This window comes from Gymnogyps californianus, chromosome 1 (genome assembly GCF_018139145.2).
Source record: "Gymnogyps californianus isolate 813 chromosome 1, ASM1813914v2, whole genome shotgun sequence".
Taxonomy (NCBI): domain Eukaryota; kingdom Metazoa; phylum Chordata; class Aves; order Accipitriformes; family Cathartidae; genus Gymnogyps; species Gymnogyps californianus.
The window spans coordinates 158,996,436-159,015,659 of record NC_059471.1 but is presented as its reverse complement, the minus strand read 5'-3'; the positions used below and the strand labels follow the sequence as shown (position 1 = coordinate 159,015,659).

Below are 19,224 nucleotides of genomic sequence, written 5' to 3'. Positions count from 1 at the left end.
TTTCTTCAACCAATTTAAACATGGCATTGGAATAAAGGCCAGTAAGGACCTGTTTCCCACTTTGCTTGCTGTTTTTTCAAAAGTGTCAGTCTGTTGGAAAGGACAAGTCTGCCTGGGATCAAGCTGGCAGTGCTACTCCAGCAGGCTTCTGCTAAATCACACAACACAGAGGGATGTAGGGCTCTGTAACACAAGGATTTATTAGTCCTAGCTTTATAGTCCCGTAATTACTTGGCGTCAGGAGAATCCTCAGAACAAAATATGAGTAAATACATGATTTCCATCCTGTTGGCCTCCCAGTCAAACAGAAAAAGAGCAAACCAGAATACACTGGGCAACTCAAGAGATAGCTGCAATTTAGAACGCATGTGGGAGGTAGATGAGACATTCCTACTGATAACAAAAATAGACTCCAGAGTTAAAATAACAAATGCCTTTAGAGTTTTGGAAGGAACTTAAAACTGCAGGGTTTGAATCTATCTCTAACTAAGAGGAATTAGGATGACAGCCACAGAAGGGGGCTATGGGAAAGTCAGACTATCCCACATCAGGCTTCTGGGAGGTATACGTTATCAGCATCAGAACTCCAGCCTAGCTAGATGATGCATATGACTCACTATCACAGGTTCTGCTGCAGAGTGCTTGTTTCAAAGTAAAGGTGTTAAAGGCAACATACTGATAAGGGTCATTGGCTATTTGCCACCAGGTCTAGTCAAGCTTCTCTCTGAATGGATAATACGCCATTAAAAACTTCTGTGATAATTTGGGGTCTCAAAGTGCCACCTAGGAGTTATGTCTGATATTGTAGAATCCTCTATTTCTATGCTTCTCTGTAAAGCCGCAAACTGTTACACAGCAGGGGAAAAGCAGGACAGCTGCTTAATTCTATTGAAAATATACTGTCTGTAGAGAAGATGGAAACAGACTTATTGAAGTCTCCTTTTTATCTTGATCCTCTAAGGAAATAACCAACTAAATCCTTAATCCCCCACCCCCTTGGGGGAAAAAAAAAAAAAAGAGAAAAAAGAAAAAAGGGACAGGTGTTGCTCTTCATATTTAGAGGAGTGAAACAAAGGGCTTAAGAACTCATCCTGCCCTTAGCCCCAGCACAATCCTTTGCAATACTGAGGCTCTTGCATAGGAACTGCTGCTCTTGTCTTCCCACACGTCTCTGGGTTTGTGATTTTTGCCCTGCGGGATGCTAAGGGAGGGCCCTGTATTTTGTGGCTATTGAAGTACTGTACATGATGGCTACTTAAGTGCCCCAGGGGTCACTTTGCTGTTTTATTTCCTCTTGGACTGATCCTCTTCACCAATGCATTTAAGGTATTCATTATTGCAAGTACCATACTTCTCCATGCAGTGTGGTCCCTCAACTATTGTCTCCTGTTCCTTCTTAAACCTCTTTTCCCCACCCTCCCTTCTCCCAAATACCAGAAATTTTTCAGCTTTTAGCTCTGCGCCATATGTAGTATGTTATTTATTGGAGGAAATTGTTTACTTAGAAACAGGCCCATATATCCTAGTCCAGAGGCAAGTATGATAAACAGGGAGACTGTTTCACTTTTAAAGGACTCCCTCCATTTTCCCAGGGAAATTTAAAGCAGGGGACCCAGCAATCGCACACTTCCTAATTGCTGGTCTAAAGGCTGTTTCATACTGTCACCTCAGTCCCCTTTAATCTGCAATGTGCATTTCTCTAGACCTATGAAAGGCAGGCGGGATATTTATAGCAGTGTCAGAAGAGACAGGAAGTAGGAAACTGGGGTGGGTGTTTGGAAAGTGTATAAAGGACTTGGAACAGTGGGGCCAGCCTGGAAGTCCTTCCCCCAAAAGAACGCAGAGCTGAAGAAGTGTCTGGGGAATAGCTAGTTTTCTACAGATATCCTCTGGCTCTTTCCTTCTCTACCTGTTGCCTTTCCAACACCAGCCATTTCCTGTCTTTCAAAGTCGAATGGAAGTTTTCCATTCTGTGGTTTTCCTGCCTTGGTACAAGCAAGCACATTTTTTCCCTTATATTTTAACTGTTTGGAGACCAACACCAGAACCTGCTCACTAGGGGGACAGCTTCCTATTTACACCTGATCCAAGAAATTTGAGAGGGCTGATTAAACGTCAGAAGAGCAAGATCTTTGCTTGTTCATGTATTCACTGAGCATGAGAGATTGAACCTGTTGTCTGAACAAATGCTCCAGTGCCCTTCTATAGAAAATTAACAGACTAACATAATGCCAGCAGGCCTCCCTGCAGGCTGCACTGCAGTAACACCCAATACTGAGGGAAACATGGAGAAAAGGAAACAGATGTTGAAGTCCCCATACTGTAATCACAATAGAGCATGAGGGAGCTAAAATTTATGTCCTTCAGTCTAGGCCCCAGCAGGAGCTTGGGTCATTTTGAACATGGCCCTGTGGAATAGAAGTACTCCTGTTTCCTATGTGCTGCTGTGGGATTTTTTTGTTTTTAATGAACCACCAGGGAGCAAGAAGTAATAACGTGTTACCTTCATGCTGTTGCACCTGGTGTAGCCATTACTATCTGTGCAAGCATTGTGCAAATTTGGTGCAATTTATATCTGCTTTGCTGAAGTACCAGTGATCATGCAGGCTAGCAGAAACCTGGGCCTTTTCATGTCAAAGTCAAGGAACTAAAAAGGGAAAAATCTATTGGGTCTCTTCTTCATCCTTGGGCCCTTTCACATACCTTTCTTTACCTCCCCAATAAACTAGTTCTAAGCTCCTAAGAACCAGCAGGATTACAATGCTCTGACACTTTAACAACAGATGGGTAACTAAGGAAGATTGTGGACTTTTGATTAGAGTGTGTATTTTTGTCCAGAATCAATAACAAATACGTGTTGAACAATGATGGCTCTGCCATTTGCACGCTCTCCTTTTATCTCCTAACTGCAGTGGGTCAGGTTACTACATCATGTATATCAAAAGTACCTTTAGCCAACATTTTACATCTGGCTTAATTTCATTTGCTTCTCCTGCTGCACAATCTGCATCATCTTCCAGATAAGCTGTATTTTCCTTAACTCACCTGGCGAAAAATAAAAGGAGCCCAAGCCCTGCACACACACTCATGCAACTTGCGCTTCCTGAAAGGCTAGTTGAAGGAACTTTGCATTCATCTGAATGCAGGAAGGCAACAGCTTGGGTAGAGTCCAGATAAAGTGTGTGCGCTCTGTCCACGGCCAGTCCACCCAGCCAGGTTTTTTCAAAGCCTCAGCCTTGATTGCCAGTCAGAAATGAACATGCTACAGGCTGTTAGAGATCAATCAGTAGAGCATCAGATTGTTTTATGTGGGTTCTCCTACTTATGTGTTAGGGAACTCCTACTGTGTTCTCCTGTAGTTTCAGACGGGGTGGCCTATCATGTGTCACAGCTAATGATTCTTCTTCGCTTGACCAGTCTATATCTAGTTCTTCATCAATGCTTCCATACAGCATCTCGCCCTTCTCCAGTAATCCTTCTCTCCTCATACTCCGAGACTAGTCTTTGAAGGGCCTTTGCCACTCCTACAGCTCCTAAATACCTTCTCCCATTACAAGTTTCCCATTGAGCCTATTGCTGCGATCATCCTCTTCCCCCACCTATAACAAAGACAGAAGATTTCAGAGCTGAGCCCACTGACACAGACCACTAGTTCCCCACTAGCACAACCCAAGACCTTATCCCCAAGTTGACAATGGCCTCCCCGACATTCTCCTCAAGCACTGCTCTCTGCTGGTTCCTGGTGCATTTCAGTCCCAGGAGGGACACCCCAAATCACCTCATTTCTTCCTAAAATAAAAATGAGATTCTACATCTCAGGCAAACCATAGCTGATATTTTATGAGGTTTGATGCTATTTTTTGCATATGCGTCTCTCTGCTATTTAACTTGAGTTTTATTGTCTGTATACTGTTTCTAAGGGCTGAAATTGCCCTTTGGAAAGGTCTTATATAAACACTAGCAGGAATTTGGACTATTCATAGTCAACATTTATTTTACCAGCACGCAACTCAAGACTTCTATCTTGTTTCCAAAAAACTCCCAGAATCTTTTCTAGCTGGCAGCAACATTGAATAAATAAAATAATCAGGGCTGTGTAAAACTACTTGCATTTTTATGTTATTAGACACTGTCAGTTAATTCACTAAATCCTCACTCTGGTCACTCAAGGGAACTACTTCACATTACAGTAGAAGGTTAACTTTTTTTTTTTTTAACAACAGTTTTAAGCTCTCTAGTGTTTGTAACATTCCTCTTAGAAACCTGAAACCATCAAGTCAAATCCAACTCTGACACAAGATGGTGAAATATGGCTGAGACCAGTGGCACTGCACCTGCTTTACACAAGTTATGAGGCTGGTCCAGTATTTCCCTCCCATACTGATAACAGGGCTAGATTTTAGATCTCATATAAGAGGGTGTAAATCCATTTAAACCACCTTGGTCTCATTTACCTCAGGCCCAGCACCAGCCTAATACTTTCAAATAGCAGAAATTTGAAATTCACTGGTTAACATTCTTTTCTCAAGTTATTCCAAAGCAAATCCAGTTTAACCCTAGTTTTAAATAAGGACCTAGCCCACTATGGGCAAATAACGTTGGTAGCAGAGTCACCAGTGGGCAGAGCACCAATAATTTTGGTGTGCTCTTTCAGGTATCTGCTCTAGAGAAAGAGCTCTGGGTTTTAATAAAGCCCCAGCAGCGTGCCTCCCTCCTTTGTGCCCCGAGTACTTAGACACAGAGGGTTACCAAAGAGCTTGACCTTCAGCTCTGCTATTTGCAACAAGTGTTCAGTGCCACAAAGCTGAGGAAAAGTTAAGACAATCTTGCAACAGTTCCAAATGCAGTCAGCTGCTCTGATCAACCTTGTCTCAGAGAAGTCTATGTAAGGCATAGTTAGCTTAAAGAGCAGTAACAGTCCAATAAAGTTATACCAGTAAAATTTCAAGTGTCACATGTGGAGGTTCTTCAGAGGTTTAAATGAGCTACAGTAGGCCTTTAAGTTTAATAAACTCTGCATTTGCTTAACTAATTGGTGCTTGAAGGCCCAATTTTCCTCTCTTATCTTTTACACTATTATCATTTCACCAGTATCATTTAAGTTGCTTCCAATTTATAACATCATGTGAAAGACAGAATCATACCCTGAAAGTCTAGAGCAATAAGCAACGCATCAGAGCAAAAGCCTCTTCATCTTGAACCGGAAAAAAAAAATCTCATAATTAAAAGGAAACTCAACTACATGCACTGCAGACATTATTAGGACTGAAATTAGTCCCTCAGCTTAGTCTGGTTCAGAGCTGGAAAGCACAGCATGCCTAGCCTTGCCTGCTAACTCAACCAAGCTGTCCTCTCAGGTCTACTAGCTCTTATGAACTTCCAGAGAGCATCCGGTGGAAGTTTCATTTAATGACAGGACCTCCTGCCCAGACCAAATGGGCTCCTTTCTTCAGTGATGCATGCTTGGTTGGGCTACATAAGAGCACCACATGGTATTGGAGCTGTGAGGAAAAAGAACAATGACCTCAGACATCGTTACATCGAAAAACTAAGTTTTCATCTTAATAGCTTCAACATCCAATTAACGTCAAGGTGACTCACTGAGTGCTCCTACTAAAGATTCTTAGTCTCACCCACCATGACTGTCAGTGGGATTATGCATGAGAACAGAGATCCATTTCATCAGATGCCAATCCAGTTGCCATATCTAAGAGACTCTGAAAGGGCAGGACTAACTGTATTTAGTGTCTTGGAAAATGTGAAGTCCACTGATGAAGCTGAGAATGAATGTGTCACCTTGTGACACTTCTCCTATAGTCAAACAATCAAATCTGCTCAGCCTGAAAAACAGACATGAACAAAGCAGGCCCTTCCCAACCCCAGGTGAAAACTTTTGCTAAGCTAAAAATGCTAGTACTGCATATGGCTGTACATAACTATGTTCCCACCAGCCCACTTCTTCCCAGAAACATTAGACGAGCAGTAGGCAGGTAGAGAGTTCTCAAGAACAGGTGGGAAATCAGTGAAAATAAGAATGAAAGAAATGTCTATATAAAGCAGGGAGCTCTAAGGCTCAAGGTTAGAACATCTGGCTCTCCGCTGGCTCAGAGGTCTTGCTGGAGTTACTTCCTGCAGGAAATCTGGAGTAAGCATATGCAATAGTAACAAGATACCAAAGCAGCCTTATATAACATTCTGCACTACATCTTCCAAACAGTAACTTCCACCACATTTTTTTTTAATACATACCGTTGGAGAAGTGACAAACTCCAGACCCCACAAGGTGATCTCTCTACTCTGCTATGGACTTTAATTGCAAATAACCAACAAAAACAACAAACAAGCAACTTCTATTTCCGCTTCCATTAAATAGGACAATTCAGTTTAGAATGGCCATCTTTGTCAGAAGACATGACCAGGCACAAGGAACACCCTCTTTCACCACAGTTTTTACCATGGACATTGGAATTCCATAGAAGTTAAACAAATCTCCTCAATTTCTTCCCATGTAAAACAGAATTCACAGTACCATTTTTGTTGGGTTTTTTTGGGGGGGTGGGTGGGGTGGGTGTTGTTTTTTTGTGGTTTTTTTTTTTTTTTTTTAAGTTTTACAGGATGCTTCTCAGATTTCCTGCTTCTAAAGTGCCTTGAAGGGAAGTCCAGACTAAAAATGAAACCACAGCATTACTTCCTCAACAAAAGTCTGATTCTAAAGTGGATACAACACTTTTGCAACCATTATCATGACATGTAACCCAAAAATTTGTTTTAAATTCATCTCAAAAGATTGGTATAATAATTAATTGGAGCTGGTTTATTTTAACTTTTAAATTAATCTGGCAGACCTTACTTGTCTGCCTTGAAGGATAAGACGGCACGTGAGAGTCTTACTACAGAGTCTATGTCAAGGCAAAGAATGCATGTTCCAAATCTCATGTATGATCCAGTTGTTCTGCATATCTCTTTTAGCTTATTAGTGAGAAGGTGGAATGATCAATTCAAGAAAGCCAGTGAAAGAAAAAGGGCAGGTTTTCAATTAGGTGCTTAGACTTTGGGCCAAACAAATTCATGAGCTTCTTCCTTCTCTGCTGTTTCTTGCTCTTCTCATATCACATTCTCAGTTCAAAGGAGGCTAGCCACTGCAGGTTTTGTGAACTCAGTGCTACAGGTATGGCAGGGTAGAGGAATGAATGGCTTTCTTAGCACCAAGGGACTGTAAGAGCTTACCTTCACCTCCCCAAAGCTTGCCAACTCCAACTCACCAAGAGTGAGGTTATTTAGAACAGAGAGGGGCACTACTCACCAGCATCCTTGCTGAAACAGGTATTTCTTCCCCCAACACAAACTATAGAAAGGAATGTTATTTTGAGCTCCTTTGAACTTAGGTAAGAGACAGCTAGTAGTACCATAGCTCTTTTCTGAAGTATATGCATGAGATGAAAGAGAGAGAGGTGTGGAGTGGACAAAGTACTCTCTTTATCACTTGCAGACTGGTTTGTCAAAATCCAGCCTGCAATTTCACATATTTTTCTTTTTTTTTTTTTTTTTTTTTTGAAGGGGAGGTGGGGCAGAGGGGGCCAGGCAGGAGGTGTTTTTCCAAACCTGTGAATGCAACATTCAGTAGCAAAGCTCAAAAGTTCCTGCTGCTCCTGCAAAAAAAAAGGACAAACAAGCCCTTTTCATGTCAGCTATGTCCAGCTGGAAATGTCACAGCTTTGTCACAATGGAACAAAGCATGCCTGGTCTCTGTTCTTTCAAAAGGTCTCTTAATTCAAACAAAAGAAAAATATTCACATCTGGAAGGGGTGGTAGGCAGGGGGCAGGAGCGGAGGAAGCAAAGTTCAAATGGCAAGTCATAGCAGTTGCTGTTTGTCTTGCTGTTTGTCTAATTATTGTACTGCCTGTTCTGGCACTTATCGATCCAGTTAAAGAAAGAAAGCCAAGAGTTAAAATAGCAATTTTATTATTGATTGAACTCAGAGGGCCAGATGAGACACACCTCTTCACTTTTGCTCCATTCATCATGCTGGAACAATCAGGCTGAGTGAAAAGACCCCTTATGACCAGTCTGGCAGTAGTTCCTCTTTCCTCTCCCCCCCACCCCTCATGTTTTTTAATAAATAAAAAAAATTATTGTTGTGTATGGAGTCCAAGCTTCCTTTAGAAGACCACAACCTTCACTTTCAAAGTATGTACATATTGAAATCCTGCCCTTTCCAATGGATTTATTTGACCATCTGTTTCTGTAAAGATTAAAACCTTCTAATAACTGCAGAGTTGGGAGGCTGTATCAGAACTGAGCCAGAGGAAGATCAAAAATTAAATGTCTCCTGAGATCAGATTAAAGAAGAGAATAAACTTGAGAGTAGGACTTCACTGGATAGGCACGAAAGACCAACAGTAAGAGTTTGCATTACACTCCTAAACCAAGTTTTCCCCTTCTTCAAAATTCAGTGCTTCTGAAGATGAAAAGCCTCTCCTAGGCTGCCACCTAGCTAGTTAATTTCTTGTATTGTTTTAGGAACTATTTTAAAAAGCTCTTTTGCTCCAGCTCTTACTGCACTGACTCCTCCCTTTTGAGCTGGTATTTTGTCAGGAGTTTCAAGAGCGATAAAAACTTGCTGCCAAGTCCCTTTCTTCCCCACAATGTGTTTTATAACCCAGCGTGTAGTTTAGTCTGTCTAAACACTGCACTAGTACACTGCCATCAGTTTCCGTGGAGATAATTAACTCCTCCAGAGCCAGAAAGTTTTAGTGTGCTTTTTGCCCTTTCAGCACATGAAGAACATGACAGCATTTACTAAAATCAGCCTGCAGAAACATCACATTTTCCAGACAGTTCTAGTGAATGTAAGGATTTACTTTTGCTTCAACCCATCACACAGAGCTGCGGTCTTAACCAAACTTGCATTTAAGTCATCTGCTAGAATGAGTTGCTCTTTCCCCTTGTGCTTCTCCTCCTTTGCATTGCCATCATGTCTGAAGGCATGACAGTCCCACTGACATCAACTTTTTGAACTACTGTGTCTCAGAGCAAAGCCAAGGCATGAGATATAATGAAGAGTCCAGAAGAGAGAAAGAAGAGATGAAGGAGGTGACTTTAAACTCAACCAGAAATCAGAGTAGAAAACAGAAAAACTTTGTGCCCTAAAGTTTAGGAGCACTGTTACATGAAACTTCATAGTTCACCATAGTCCTAGACACTTATGCATCTAGCAAAAATATACTGTCAGTGTGTATTCATAACAAAAATTTAACACCATTTTAAGAAGTTGAATTAAACTGAAAACTACCCTTAATCTAGTATAGCATGACCTAATCAGAGCAAGAAAGTAGACCTTCTCCTAAAATGCAGCTAATGAAGGCCACATGCTGTCCTCAGCTTTAGCTGTGGAAAAATGGTTTCCCAGTATCACTTTCACAGAAAGGACAATCTCCCTGGCAGTTGCCACTTAGGTGGCACACTTGTTGATCCAAACTATGAAAATGGCAACAGAACTTTCTATACTGCAGTTTCCTGGAAGAATTCCCCAGTATAAAACTATTTTATAAATATTTTCCAGGCTATCATCACTGAAGCAAACTGTAACCTTCCCAGCACTTTTAACATGTAATGGGTTTTTTGGCATTCAAGAGCAGATACACTATATAAACTAGACATGAATAACCAGGCATAACTGCAGTTTCTCTAGAAGAGTTAAAGGCAAGAGAGAGATTTTTTTTGCCAGTAAGCTTGGCTAACTTGAAAGAGCCACTGGCAGGGTTCATAGCAATGAGTGTTCTGCTGCAGTAAGAATTATTTTCTATTTGACTTCCACAGCAGTTGCCAGGAAGATTTCTTTGCAGACTCCGCTTGGAGTCAGTACCGTGTGGGTACCAGCAGTGCAAAGTCCCCCAACTTCTTTTACACTTTGCTACTAAGACAACCTACAGAGATGCAAGAAGACTCACTCATGCAGTCCACTCACGACTGCTGACGAGACAGCCTGTATTTACTGTTATGTGGACATGTGTCCAGTATTAACTCAAAGGACACCACTAATTGATTTCATATACTTTGCCACAGGACACTTACCAAGTAGCAACCATATTTGGTTAACCACCCTTGGCTACAAACAAACCAAAGAACTTGAGACCAGAGTCTCCATCACCTCCTCCTCAGAGATTCTGGGTGTTCCCTTTGTCCCCTATCTAAAGTTAGTGTAGTGAAGACCCCTAGGAATGCTAAAACCCGTAGTGGACAACATCAGCCAGGATCCAATAAAAGCATTTCAACCTCCCAAAAACCATGCATGTTTGCACACCTCCCACAGCTGCAAAGCTCATAACGTAGCATGCAGAAAGCATGGAGACACTTGTTACCTGCTTCTCCAGCCCTTTCTGAAGTGACCAGCGCAGCACCACAAGCCTCTGTGAGCTGCACCTTCCAACACCAACCGCCATGGGCGGCTTCCTGGCTTGAGAGAATTTGTCCTAATCCTGCCTCCTATTATTTGTCACCAGGTTGTGGAGGAAATGTTGGCTGCCCACACCTCCAATTGTGCTTTTGTCTTGCTGTAGGAAACAAGCCACTCTTACAATTACTGATTTCTTTAAAGTATTTCTTGGAGAGGCTGCCGCAGGACAGGGCCTCCTGCCACAGCACGCCTCGCTCCCCACCGCCCCTCAGGAGGGCTGGGCAGGGGTCCACCACCACACGCCTCTCCTCTTACCAACCCAGGTGTATGCGGCAGCTACGGAGCCGTAACCTATCTTGAAAGGTCAGGTCACCCCTCACCGGTTTAACCCACCCCACCTCTGTTTTCACTGGGCGACTCTAAGGACGAAGGCTTACTTGCAGTGACAGCCCGACTGCTGCCCGCACCCCCTCAGGGTCCCACAGAACTTTCTAGACACGCGGGCTTCGCAGCAGCGGGGCAGGTGCCACCTCCCCACGCGAGGAGCCTCGGCTCCCCCTCAGGGAGCTCTCCCAGCCCCGACGGGGCCGCTTCACCCCGGGGGGCTGAGGGGCGAGGAGTCGCCGCCTGCCCGCGGCACTTACCGATGTCGGAGTTGCAGAAAGCGTCCTGCGGGTGGATGGGGACGCAAGTGCAAGCCTCCACCACCAAGTCCCGCAGGCTCCAGCTGCAGAGGAACACGACGAGGAAGCTCAGCCACGCCGTCATGTTGCCCCCGAGGCGCCTCCTCACTTCTGCGGAGCAGGAGGGCTGCCGCTGTTTTGTTCGCCTGACTTTATTCTCGCTTCCTAACAGCCCGTGCGCCGCGACTGCCTGCCTGCCTGCCTGCCTCCTCGCACTGCCTCTCTCCCTCTCTCTCGCTGGCCTCAGCAGCGCAGCCTTCGCTCGGCGGGACGGTACAAGCCCGAGGGCACGGCAGGTCCGCGGCTCCCAGCAGTGGGGGGTGCGGTGCGGTGCCGAGCGATGCGGAGCTGCGCTGCGCCGCGGCGAGCCGGTGCGCGGAGTTATAGCCTCGATCGCGCCCTCTCGGGCTCCGGGGGCGCCGCCGCCCCCGACCAATGGGAGCCCGGCATTACCTCATCGGCGGGAGAGGCCAGCGGGCCGGGGCGGGGCCGCGGCTTCAGCGCCTTATACGGAATAGTGCGGGGAGCGCCGCGCGCGGGCGGCGGTTGGGCGCCCCGCGGCCGGTGGCGCAGGTAGCCGGCTGCTGTGAGGAGATGTCCCCGTCCCCAGCCTGCGTCCCCTCCCGCCGCTGGTGCCGCCGGCGGGGTTGGAACTCTTAAAAATTAGTTGTACCTCCGGGCTATCGGCGAGTATCCGTCCCGCGGCCGTCAGTGCCCGGACGGGTCTGGCCCCAGAGGAGTCCCCCACCACCCTAGTCAGGTACCTGCCTCCCCTCGGCCGCCCCGCTCCGCACCTCGGGGTGCGAAGAGGCACCTGGAAAACACACGCGGGGTTTGTTGCTCGCTTGGAAAGCTTGGGCTGTTTCCTTCGAAACCACTCTCGGCTGTCTGCAAGTTGATTTTAAACTGGAGGAGGTGAAATAGTATTCTAAACCGCTTTCAGAAAGCAATCAGAAAACGCAAGAGGAGTGCAGTGTGTTACTTCTTTTCCTCTTTCAATAGGCAGTGAAAAGATGATGGAGGAAAAGAAGGACAAGACCTAGCTGAACTGTAAACCAGGACTTCATCCTGCAGTTTTTAATCCTGCTCACGTACTCCTTCTCCTGTCACACCACCACCACCACCCATCACTTCCCCTTCTCAGGGCTTTTGGTCAGAAAGGGGTCATAAACTGCTAAAACTGAGCTCGAAAAAGCAGTGTCGTATCTACCCAGGCACTCCCAACATTTAATCTCAAAGTATATTTTAACAGAGCAGCTTTAGTGGAATTTACAGAAAAGTCCTGTTTGTTTTGTTTTCCCTTATCCGCTTTTGGAACCGTAAATTTCTATCAGCTGTAGAAATGTAAATGTTATAGAAGAGCTGGGACTCTAAGGAAGGAGATTGCCAGCTGCAAGATACAGACAGCCTTATTATCCTGCAAAGGGGACTGAGGGGTGATTAATCACAGTATCAAACCAGTGTATATAATGTCAGAGTACTTTCCACGGGGTTTACAAGACTTAAGCATGTCTAGTTATAAATTATGCTGGTATTAAAGGCCAGGGACCAGCTGTCCTAAATTTCTAAATAGTCAGCTAAGTCTTTAGATTTACAATTCTGCTCCATCTGGGTGAAGCACAGCCTGCCTACACCTTTTCTTTAATCTTACCATCCATATAAAGTTAAAACCTCCACTCTTACGGAAACACAGGCTTTTATTTGGAGCATCGGTACGCAAAAGCTTCAAGATGGGTGTTGCTAGTAGAGATCAAGGTTACAATGCTAACAGCAGGAAACACAGGTTCCTACCCTTGCTGTGACACAAACAACCTGTGTGACAGCTTTGCCTCACTGTGCTTCAAATCCCAATCTGTGTAATGGGGATGATAGCGATGGGAGCTTCTCAGGAATGTGTATTAGTGAACACACTGAAAAAATTAGATGGTATTGAGGTGCTGACGAGTCATATAAGTACGTATAAGGCAGGGTATTAAACAGGACTTTCGATTTAGACACGTCAGTGTCTGAATCGTTGGGCTCCAAATTGCAATATGAGAAACCCTGTGCAAAAAGCTCCTTAGGTACTTGGACTGTCTGCTCAAGGTACTACAGCTGAAGTTGAATCTGTCAGATTGGACTGTCATTTCAGTCTTTCTGGGTGTAAACAACTCCACTGACCTCAGCAGAGTAACATGGAAGAAAAAGGTCTGGCACTTTCATTTTTTCTTTGTTGTTGTAAAAAGTTTGATATCACCAACATCATGATACACCTGGTCTATCAACATCTCAGATCAGTATCTGAGAGAAGTGGAGTTATTCCATAACCTGACACTGATGTAAATAAGAGAGAGTTTGGCCCACGCACAACTAGATTATAATCACAGCTCCAGCACCACCTCCCTTCACTCTCTGGCCAAGGAACTCCTCTGAGTATGTTTCTTCATTTCTATAATAACACCTTTCCTGCGTGTTCTGAGGACTAACAAGCTGAATGCTTTGTAATAAGCTTTAAAGATGTTGGGTGCTGTGTGAATGCTAAGAGTGACTATAATACACAGATGCAGGACACATTCAGAGGAGACTGAAAGACAAACCCTTCAGTCATCTTCTCAATTTCTGAAAAGGGAGAGGAAGGGGGCTAGAAGCTACTGAAGTTACACAGGGACCTCCAAGGCATGGAAGTAGCTCATTTACAGTGAGACTGATCAAGCTCGTTACAGTAACACCAAGTTTGTGCTGATTACAGGAACTAGTTCACTTTTCAGATGTAACCTGGAGAAGTAATCTGCCGTTACTTTTCAGGATGAAAAGGAGTGCCACAGCTTGATCCAGTGGCAGGGCACATCTGTTTGGAAGGGATGGTGTGCAGGCTGTGCGTGTGGCAAGGCTTACCACTATCTTCCATACCACTATTTGAGAGGTGATCCAGAAATTTTTTAATGCATGTATTAGCATTGCCTGGAGTGGTAGTACCTGTGTTTGGTCAGTTAGGGCTTAGCTGATTCACTTGCTTTTTTGACACTTAGCTACTCTTTTTCAAAGAGATGAACTTCTCTATAGTAGTAGGGATGCAGGTTTTTCAACCAGGACTGGATACTGTACAATAATAACAATATTTATTTGCCACTTAAAGGGTACATTTCATACACAGAAACCAGAGTGCTTTATTTTTGTAAATCACAGGTAAATAATACTCAGGAAAGCTCAGTCTGGCCAGTGGCCTCCTGGGAGACCTTGGTTAAATCATTTAACCTGCCTGCACATTCATTTTATCATCTGTAAATAGAGATATTCTATATTATCCTCTGATAATATCTATTAGATACTTGATCTTAGCCTCTCTCCTTTGAGACCTACCAGAAGAGTGCACTCTGGAAGAGCCAGGCAGGGGTTCTGAGTGTTTATTTAGATGAGAAAATTTTGATGATGGTGTCAAAGTAACACAGAAAGTCAATGAAGGAACTGAAAAGAGAACTCTATCTGAGTTCCCACTCTATGCCCTGTCTGCGTGGGAGAAACTGCAAAGGGCAAAAATAAAATAAAAACTAGCACTCAGCTCCTTTGCCTAGATAAAATTTTAGGCCTTATATGGCCATAAATGTAGCAGAGAAAGAAAGGGAAAATAAAGACCTTGATCTTCATATGAGAAAATTAGAGTTCACATTTGGTTAATGTCACCAAATAAAGAAATCTATGTTATTCCAGTCCTCCACCAAGAACACACTGTTGAACACAATTAAGGATCTCTCTGCTTTACTGGGCAGCCACACCACTTCATGCTGTGATCTTGTCGGATCCCACAAGCTAAGCATGACTGGGCTGGGTCAATAGTTGGTGTGAAAATTCCCAGGGAAAGCCATGTCCTGCAGGTGTTGTTGACTGAGCAAAGTGGCCTTCTTCCCTCAATCCTGCATGAATGTGTAGAGACAGTGCTAGGGGGCACTGCGCTTCAAGAGATGGTTGCATTTTTGGCAGATGAAGCTAGGTTCCTTGCAATATCTAAAGAACCGACTCTTTGGAAAAGGAAAGATGTTAAGCTGGGTGTCTTAGTTAAATTTCAGGAGAGAACTACCTTCTGTTTCCATAGATACTCACTGCAGTTTACATCAGGAGCATATTAACAATATCATTTTCCTTCCACGAGTCCTGCTTGTGGCTGGAAAGGACCATCCCGGAGCTAGCTGCAGAGACTGAGATAAAAGCACTTTGGGATATTCCTTCAAGAGGCATAAGGTGTTGCTGTAAATGAACTAAAGGCATATTCACTTCTCTTCTGATCACATTTCATTGTGAGGGATGCCAGCTGCTTCAGAACTAACAAAAGCATCTGAATGTAGATAGTACAGAAGGGCTTCATCAAACTACAGGAACTGCTGGCCAAAAAAAGAGAGAGAGAGAGGAAAGAAAGGCAGGAAGAGAGGAAGGGAGGGAGGAAGGGAGGGGAAAAGAGAGAAAGAGAGAGAGAAAGAAATACCCCCCACTACCACCACCACCAGAGAAAAAAAACCCTGACACATGTAGTGGCTGAAAACACTCCAGCTCATCACCAGACCTCAGCTGGCTTAAACTGAGCATGGCATGAATGAAGTCAGGAGATTTCAGCCTGCAGCCCAAACAGTCCTGCCACCTCCTTAACAATATAGTAATTTTAAAAGTTTCTGAAGTATGGGCATTTTTCCATTTTAACTTTTCCACAGTAACTTGACTTGATTCATGAGTGTGGAGTCCTGCCATTAGCATTCTAAATTGTCCAGCTTCCAAGTTGCTCAAAAGCCTCCTCTAGTCCTAAAAACTTTTCTTTAAGTTGACAATCCTCATATCTTTTACACCAGCTCAGCATCACACCCTCTAGGAGATATCATTGTTTTTCTGCTTTTATGCAGCAGGTGGGAAAGGATAGGTGTTTTCGGAGCCATCTGATGTCCTTTTTTACAGCACACTGACGCCATCTCGTAGGGCAGTACAGAGTGGTCCTGCATTGCATTAGCAAAAGATTCTCGTATTTCCTGATTATCTGTTTCTTTTTCAGAACATCTGTTTTTTTCTGACACTGTCCTTTGAGAAGACCGTTTTGTTTAAAATGTTTGTATTTATTGGCTATGATTTATAAGTGTGAAAAAGATTGAAAAAACTCCTCCTCTATTAATTCCTCCATTGTATCAGTGAACTTCATATGGTACTTAAAATAAGACGACTCTGTCTTCAAAATGTCTTTGATTCTATAAATACATATGAAAAAAATTAATTTGATCTCTTTCTCAGAGGTTGCAAAGGAATTATGTCACCTTCCTGTCTATAAGCCAGACACAGGTAACACTCTATCCCATTCCCAAGCTTTTAATTAGAGCTACACCATTAAACCTTCATCAGCTCTAACGGTTCTATACTGTGTTCAGTTTTCAAGGATCCTTTACAGATTGTGCTTACCGAGAGCGCCCAGCCTGGGAGCAGACCATAGGCACCATGTGTCGCCAGGAGTATTACATTATAAAGGATTGTAGAATATGAAATCACCCTCTCGGTAGTGCAGGGATCCTCCAGTCAGGCTGTGATGTGGCATCAGCTGCAGAAGGGCAACCAGGAAATATCTTTTAACAGCCTTATCAAGCTGAAAATGTTTCCTGCACATGACTGCGCTCTTTGGCCCCAATCCAGCAAAACAATAAGGCGCAGGTTTTTTAAGCACACAAGATGCTCTGCTGAAGTCAACAGGACCATTTACATGCACAAAGTTAAATATAAGCTTAAGTGCATTTCTGGATCGGGGCCAAGGGGCTCAGTACCATGCAGGGTTCAAGCCAGGAGGCTGTGATTAGATGGTCTGACAGAGTCCGGGGGGAGGACACGACGTGATTTGCTTCACTCTACCTGCCTGTGCCTCATTCCAAGCAATTAATTTTCTCTCATTTTTGTTTATAATAAGTTTTTCCATTTCTCTTGCTTTGCTTTCATGCTGCTGTAGCCATTTCCAAATTGAACTTTTGTTTTTCTTTTTTAAACCCTTCTAAACTGCATCAATAGCTTTAAGTGACTGAACAAAGAGATTTCAAATAGATGAAGTGCTACAAATGGTAATAAGAGCTGGTGTTCCCAGAGCTTTGGAGGCCCGCACTAAGCAGAGAAGAGAGTGAGAGCGATTGAAAATCACTTTTCTGTTGTTCCTTTGTATGAACTGGTTTCTGGCTTATGCAATGCACAGTAATTAAAATGACTGGAATGCCTCACATTTTTAAGAGAGCTTTAAGGCAGCTCTGTGGCATTGTGGCCAGCAGAGTTCATGAGCAGATTCATGGCTGCAATCGAGGTTTGACGTTTCTATCAGCGTAACTTGAAGAAGACAATATCTCTGTAGAGGCCTTGGAGGGGAGTTTGAGGAAGAAGGGGTAGACACTGAAAAGCAGTAACATCTGCTCCCTGCATCAGCTCCATGAGCAGCTATGGGGCAAGCCTTCCTTTCAGTGAGATGAGAGCCTAAAAGTTGGTGTGGTCATCAGAGATCTCACTGCTTTCTTTCACTGTAGCCTTCATGTCCTGCCCAAATTCAAGCGTGGGACAGCACTTACACGTTCTCTATCTCTCACTGTAGTATCAGTTACTCATAGTGCCTCCTCCTGGGTACTGTACAGGAAATGTCTCTTTCTATGAGGGAGGGTTTGCATTTGAGTACTGGCCACTGCAGTTGCTGGGTGTATTTGTGGGAGCCCAAACAGCTCCCCGACATTTAGCAGACAGAGAGCCTGGCAGACTGGCAAGTCTCTCTGCTCACAGCAGGTTGCTCTCCCTGTGATGAGGTTTACTCTGCTTGGCAATGGCAAGGGAGTATCTTGCTGCTTGTCAGTCCTCCTGGCACAGTCCAGAATTTCATTTTCCTATTTTCCATTTTTGTCATTGAAGGTGGCTGGCTACTGCATCCCTGGTCTTCTCTCAAGAGTTGGCCTGGCTTCTCACAGTAATGAATGGCCACAGAGGAGCAGGAGAGCTGAATACAGCCTCTCGCGGGAGGGGAGCTGACTGGCCTGACGAAATGACCTTTTTGGCACGTTCAGCAACCAGATCCTTCCCTGCTCAACTCTCTGCCTCTCACCAGCCTTCTGAGGACACGGACTGAGCCCGCTCCCTCACCTTCCAGCATAATCTTTCTCCCCTTCTCCGACACATCAGAGGGCGCTGTCAGGATACAGTGGTCTCCACAACCCTGTGTGAGTGTAGGGAGGTAGAGAAAGATGCCAGGGAGGAGACAATGATCCTGTATCTCTTAGACCATCCTGAAGCTAGCAGAGCTGCAGTCCCTCCATATGCAGTAAGCCAGCCAGTCCCTAGGATGTGCCACTGGTTTTAAGGCACGTTGGAATCCTCTGAAATCACCATAGTTGTGAAAAGCAGAAAGAGCAGGACCAGGGGGCTGGCATTCCTCTTTTTGTTACATTAATGAGCCTGGAGACAGTGTCAGGCTGTCAGGTCTGAAGGAAGGGTCTTCTCTTTACCTGCAGAACAGGTGCAGCTGCAGGAAAAGTTGCTGTCTCTTGCCTCTCCCTGCACAACCTGCAAAAACTTCCTGCAAGAATAAGCCAGTCACTTCATCCCCATAGTCCAGCTGTTACTACTTTCTCACCTGAAACTGCAAATAAAGGTGTTAGTCACAAGAATGGTCTCTAATGATGAGGATAGTGTCCCAGCAGGGAACGAACTCGTCGAGTCCTGTCATGCGTGTCAGCACATGGGTGTCAAAAGCGAGAAGCAGTTCCTCTGCGTGGAGATCCCAACAGAGATTGTTGCATTGGCACAGGATTTTTTTTTAAATCCAAATTGACTTTTTCAATGCTTTTGTTCCTGTGTTCCCAAATCAGTGCTGTATGCTCACTTGCGGCAAGGCCTTCCCACACAGACTCAAGGTCCCAGCCAGTAGAAGCTGGGGGATTTCTGATGTGAGATTTCAAGGACAGATCTCTTTCTTCTCTGGAGCAAAAGGCAGCACTTCTCTTTCCTCACTCTTTTGGAATTTTTCTCCATAAATCTTGACATACAGTGTGAGACAAAAGATGAGGAGATGGTAGATCTGCAGCCTGGAGTGAGGACTCAGTCATTTGTTTATTGTCTTGCTCTTCCTGAGTGAAGAGCAATACATTCATCAAAGGACCTTTTCAGGTCAGCAGTGTGAGTTC

General features: G+C 44.3%; 2 protein-coding genes across 3 annotated transcripts in view; one reads left to right on the top strand and one right to left on the bottom strand.

Moving 5' to 3' along the window:
* TIMP3 (TIMP metallopeptidase inhibitor 3) overlaps positions 1-11,414 on the bottom strand; it is a 37,233-nt gene extending 25,819 nt beyond the window's left edge. The window contains exon 1 of the mRNA XM_050915512.1: positions 11,042-11,414. Within this exon, the coding sequence (XP_050771469.1) occupies positions 11,042-11,165 (124 nt within the window). The 5' untranslated portion in view covers positions 11,166-11,414. The remainder of the gene's footprint in view (positions 1-11,041) is intronic.
* Positions 1-19,224, top strand: part of SYN3 (synapsin III) — a 180,283-nt gene that overhangs the window by 77,243 nt on the left and 83,816 nt on the right. The gene's annotated exons all lie outside the window — the stretch shown is intronic.